We start from the raw sequence: 4,191 nt of genomic DNA on the forward strand, positions 1-4,191 counted from the left end.
CTATCTCTTAATGGTCAATAGACATTGTTATTGATTGATAGATGAAGATTAAGCCACTCAAGAGGTGGCACGAACATGAATAGCCTGTAAACATTTTGCAGTTTTGCTTTAGTCTTACATTCTTTTCAGTTTATAGAACATAAAGTAAAGTGAACCGCATTTCCTTACAATTTGAAAACATTGGTCATCATTAAATGCACCTCATCCAGTTTGCCCAACATACCTGTGATTAAGCATAGTCAGGTACCACGTCACCTACAATCTTACGACTACCATAAATACGAGAACAAACTCACCTAGGATCACGTAGTTTTGAGCGAGAAATAAGAGAACAGTTGTAATTTCTTTTCTGATATATTTTTTCAGCTTTTACCTCCGGAAGGATTTCTTCCCCACGTCAGAATTTGCCAACACTTCATTCTCTCTATTTAATATGAGTGATAAACTCCATGAGTGTCAAGAGTGTGGGAAAACATTTAGGCGTCTTGGAAATATGGAGAACCACAAAATGGTGCATACTGGTCTTAAACCTCACGTGTGTCCCGAATGTGGTGAAAGTTTCAGCCAACCTGGAACTCTGAATAGACACAGGATGGCACATTCTGGTGTTAAAACTCACGAATGTTTTGAGTGCGGAAAAACGTTCACCCGAATGGAATATTTAAATAAACACAAGATGATGCACACGGGTGAAAAGCCTCTCAGCTGTGATGTGTGTGGGAAGAGTTTCAATGACCGTAGTAATATGATTAAGCACATGTTAGTACACTCTGGTGAGAAACCCCACGAGTGTCCAGAGTGTGGGAAAAGATTCTCTCGATATGACCATTTGAAGAACCACAGGTTGGTGCATACTGGAGATAAACCTTACGAGTGCCCAGAGTGTGGGAAAAAATTCAGTACGCTTGGAACTATGAAGAAACACAGGATGGTGCACACAGGTCAAAAACCTCTTAGGTGTGATGTGTGTGGAAAATGTTTCAGCAGTCGTAGCAGTCTAATTAATCACATGTTACTGCATACTGGAGAATATCCTTTCAGGTGTGATGTGTGTGGGAAAAGTTTCAGGGATCGTAGCAACATAGGTAAACACTTGTTAGTGCATTCAGGTGAGAAACCTTACGAGTGTCCAGAGTGTTGCAAAAGATTCTTTCGAAATGAGCATTTGAAGAACCACAGAATGGTGCATACTGGAGAAAAACCCCACGAGTGTCCAGAGTGTGGGAAAAGATTCATTCAACTTGGAGCTATGAAAACACATAGGATTATGCATACAAGTTTGGTCAGTTTATGATAAGATTTATATAGTTCAATTGATGTAGATAACATTTTAGTGCACACTATGTTTACAATTATGTATTTTATATTTATATGTATTTTATATATTATTTTGGTAGTAATAAAAATAAAATTTTATTCAAATATCATAGGTTCTTTTTCTTCCTACTCTAGGTGATATTGTTTCCATAAAAACATAATAATTAAGACCTATTTCTTGAACAAATCAACAAGGGCTGTGACGAGGATTTCAACCTACGTCCGAGAGCATCCCACACGCTGCCTTAATCGACTGAACTACGACATCGCTAATCTCCGAAAGTTCTTCACCGATTGCTTTGAAATTTTCACACAATGTTCCATCCGCATCCGAGCAGGTTTTATGTACATATTATATTGATGTCACGACTTTAAAACTTGTTTAAACAAAAAACTGTTTTTTCATGTGTGAGAAATCTTCGAAACCTCTTTATCGATTGTTTTGAAAATTTGACACAACGTTGCATTCGAATACACGCATCTTTTTTATATCTACTATATACATGTTACACCTGTGACAGGAAAAAAACATACTTTTGTTTTGAAAAACAGCGCCATCTTTTGGACGTAAGAGCAACACAGGCTGTAATCTCTGAAAGTTCTTCACCAATTGCTTTGAAATTTTGACACAAAGTTGCATTCAAATAGGCCCGTTTTTTTATATACCTACTATCGATGTCACCCCTTGTAACAGGTAAAAACATGCTTTTTTGAAAAAAACATCATTACCATACCAATGGTATGGTAAACACACCATACCATTAAAAATGTGTATGGTAAATACATTGGTATGGTTTACCATACCAATGGTATGGTAAACCATACTGTGTTGTTTACCATATTGGTATGGTAAACAACACAGAAAGTAGCCATACACATTAGGGAAATTTTGAAATGTAGTTTCAAAGAGGGAATCGCAACTGAGCCACACACAGAAACTATTTAGTTAGAATTAAACGAAAAACTAGAAATCCTATAATAGGAGTTTTATACAAGCCACCAAACTTAGATAGAATGGAAGCAAAACATCTATGGGATGAAATATCTAGAGCAGCTAGGTCAAATAGTATTTGGGTTAACTTTAATTTTAATGGAATAAACTGGATTATCAAAATATGGGATAATGAAGCAGGAAATTTTCTATAATTAATTGAAGATTGCTTTCACATTTACATTGATTGCAACACATTAAGGAGCCAATGCGAGAAAATAATATTTTTGCCTTAGTGTTAACTAACAGGGAAACACAGTTACATGACATCGAAATAGGGAGTGAACTAGAGAACAGTGATTACAAAGAAATCAGATTTAGCAAAGAATGGAATAGATTTGTAGGAAAAATTTATGTTAAAGTACCAGATTTTCGAAAAACTTATTTTAAGGCCTAAGAAATTTCTTAGGAAATTTCTTAGGAAGAAGTTTGAAATAGATTAGAAAGTCCTTGCATGGGTGGGGGGGGGGGGGGGGGGGGTGGCGGTTTTGTTGCGAGACGTGAACCCAACAATGGGTGATGTACAAAGGTATTTTGATGTTGACTCAACATATAACATTTTTTGTTTATAACAAACTCAAAATATAACATTTTAAAATATTCTACACAAAACACAGGAACGTAGTATACAATAGAAATTGATAAATATAACCGAAAAGGTATGATTAAAAATTCCAACTGGGATTTTCTCAATATTTCTTATGTTTCTTTTCACTGAAAATAAAATAAAAAAATACAATTGACGATTTACTATAAAGTATAAAACCAAAAACACAACCAACCTACTCATGAAAAACTCTTCAGACACAAAGAAGAATGACTTAAAGGAAACCTACGTCGTCTATGCCACCAAATGCCCACTTGGGGACTGTAAGCTTTAAAGGCAAGACAACAACGTCTCTTTCTAGGCGATTAACAAGGCTCCATCAAGGAACATATAATCTCTTCTCAAAACCAGACCATCACCAGAGAAATCTTAACGAACAACACAGAAATCATCGATATATACAGCGATAACAGGAGGCTCGGCATCTACGAGGCACTACACATCAAAAATCGCAAAATCGTAGAATCGCTGTTTACCAACGTACCTGGGGATGAGACAATCGGGATGATAGCCGACAGAGTGTGGAAAAGAGCGGAGGTTTCCACACTACAGTCTACACTAAGGAAACGTACATAGGAATGTGCCTAAATGCCAACAGCGACTGCCCAGACAGGTACAAGAGGAGTGTTGTTAACGCATATGTCGACCGTGCTCTAAGCCACAGCTCAGAATGGAAGCAAGTCGACGAAGAACTCTGTAGGGTAAGGCAGGTCCTAGTCAACAACGGCTTCTCCAATGGTTTCGTCGAAGACATCATAAGAAGGAAAGTGAAACGCCATGCAACCTCTGAAGAGACAACTAACACAACACCTATATCCCCTATTAAACTATTTTACGGGAACTTCTTTTCCACAGCTCATAAAACGGAGGAAAGGGTCCTGAAAGATATATTGTTAATAGAAACGTTATCCCTACAGACAAAAATCAGAGGATACAACTGACGATTTACTATAAAACCAGAAAAACGGCCAGCCTACTCATGAGAAACTCTCCAGACACAAAGCAGAACGCTTTAAAAGAGACCAACGTCGTCTATGCCTTCAAATGCCCACTTGGGGACTGTAAGCTCCAAAAAACCCAGTATATAGGCAAGACAACAACATCTCTTTCTAGGCGTTTAACGATGCATAAACAACAGGGCTCCATTAAGGAACATATAATCTCTTCCCACAACCAAACCATCGTCAGAGAAATCCTAGTAAACAACACAGAAATCATCGATAGATACAGCGATAGCAGGCGGCTTGACGTTTGCGAGGCACTACACATTAAGAAG

The 4,191-nt window shown here is 37.5% G+C and overlaps 1 protein-coding gene across 1 annotated transcript; it reads left to right on the forward strand.

Annotated features, from left to right (window-relative positions):
• Positions 1–433: 433 nt before the first annotated feature.
• On the forward strand, positions 434–1,294 carry LOC138367078 (zinc finger protein 708-like). Its single transcript, XM_069328476.1, has one exon. It carries the CDS (start codon positions 434–436, stop codon positions 1,292–1,294), a length of 861 nt encoding a protein of 286 aa, XP_069184577.1.
• Positions 1,295–4,191: the final 2,897 nt, after the last annotated feature.

The sequence above is a fragment of the Procambarus clarkii genome, chromosome 21 (assembly GCF_040958095.1).
Source record: "Procambarus clarkii isolate CNS0578487 chromosome 21, FALCON_Pclarkii_2.0, whole genome shotgun sequence".
NCBI classification, from domain to species: Eukaryota; Metazoa; Arthropoda; class Malacostraca; order Decapoda; family Cambaridae; genus Procambarus; species Procambarus clarkii.

Bases quoted from the DNA above. Each gene is read 5' to 3' on its own strand.
- LOC138367078 (XM_069328476.1), top strand. From the start codon at position 434: ATGAGTGATAAACTCCATGAGTGTCAAGAGTGTGGGAAAACATTTAGG.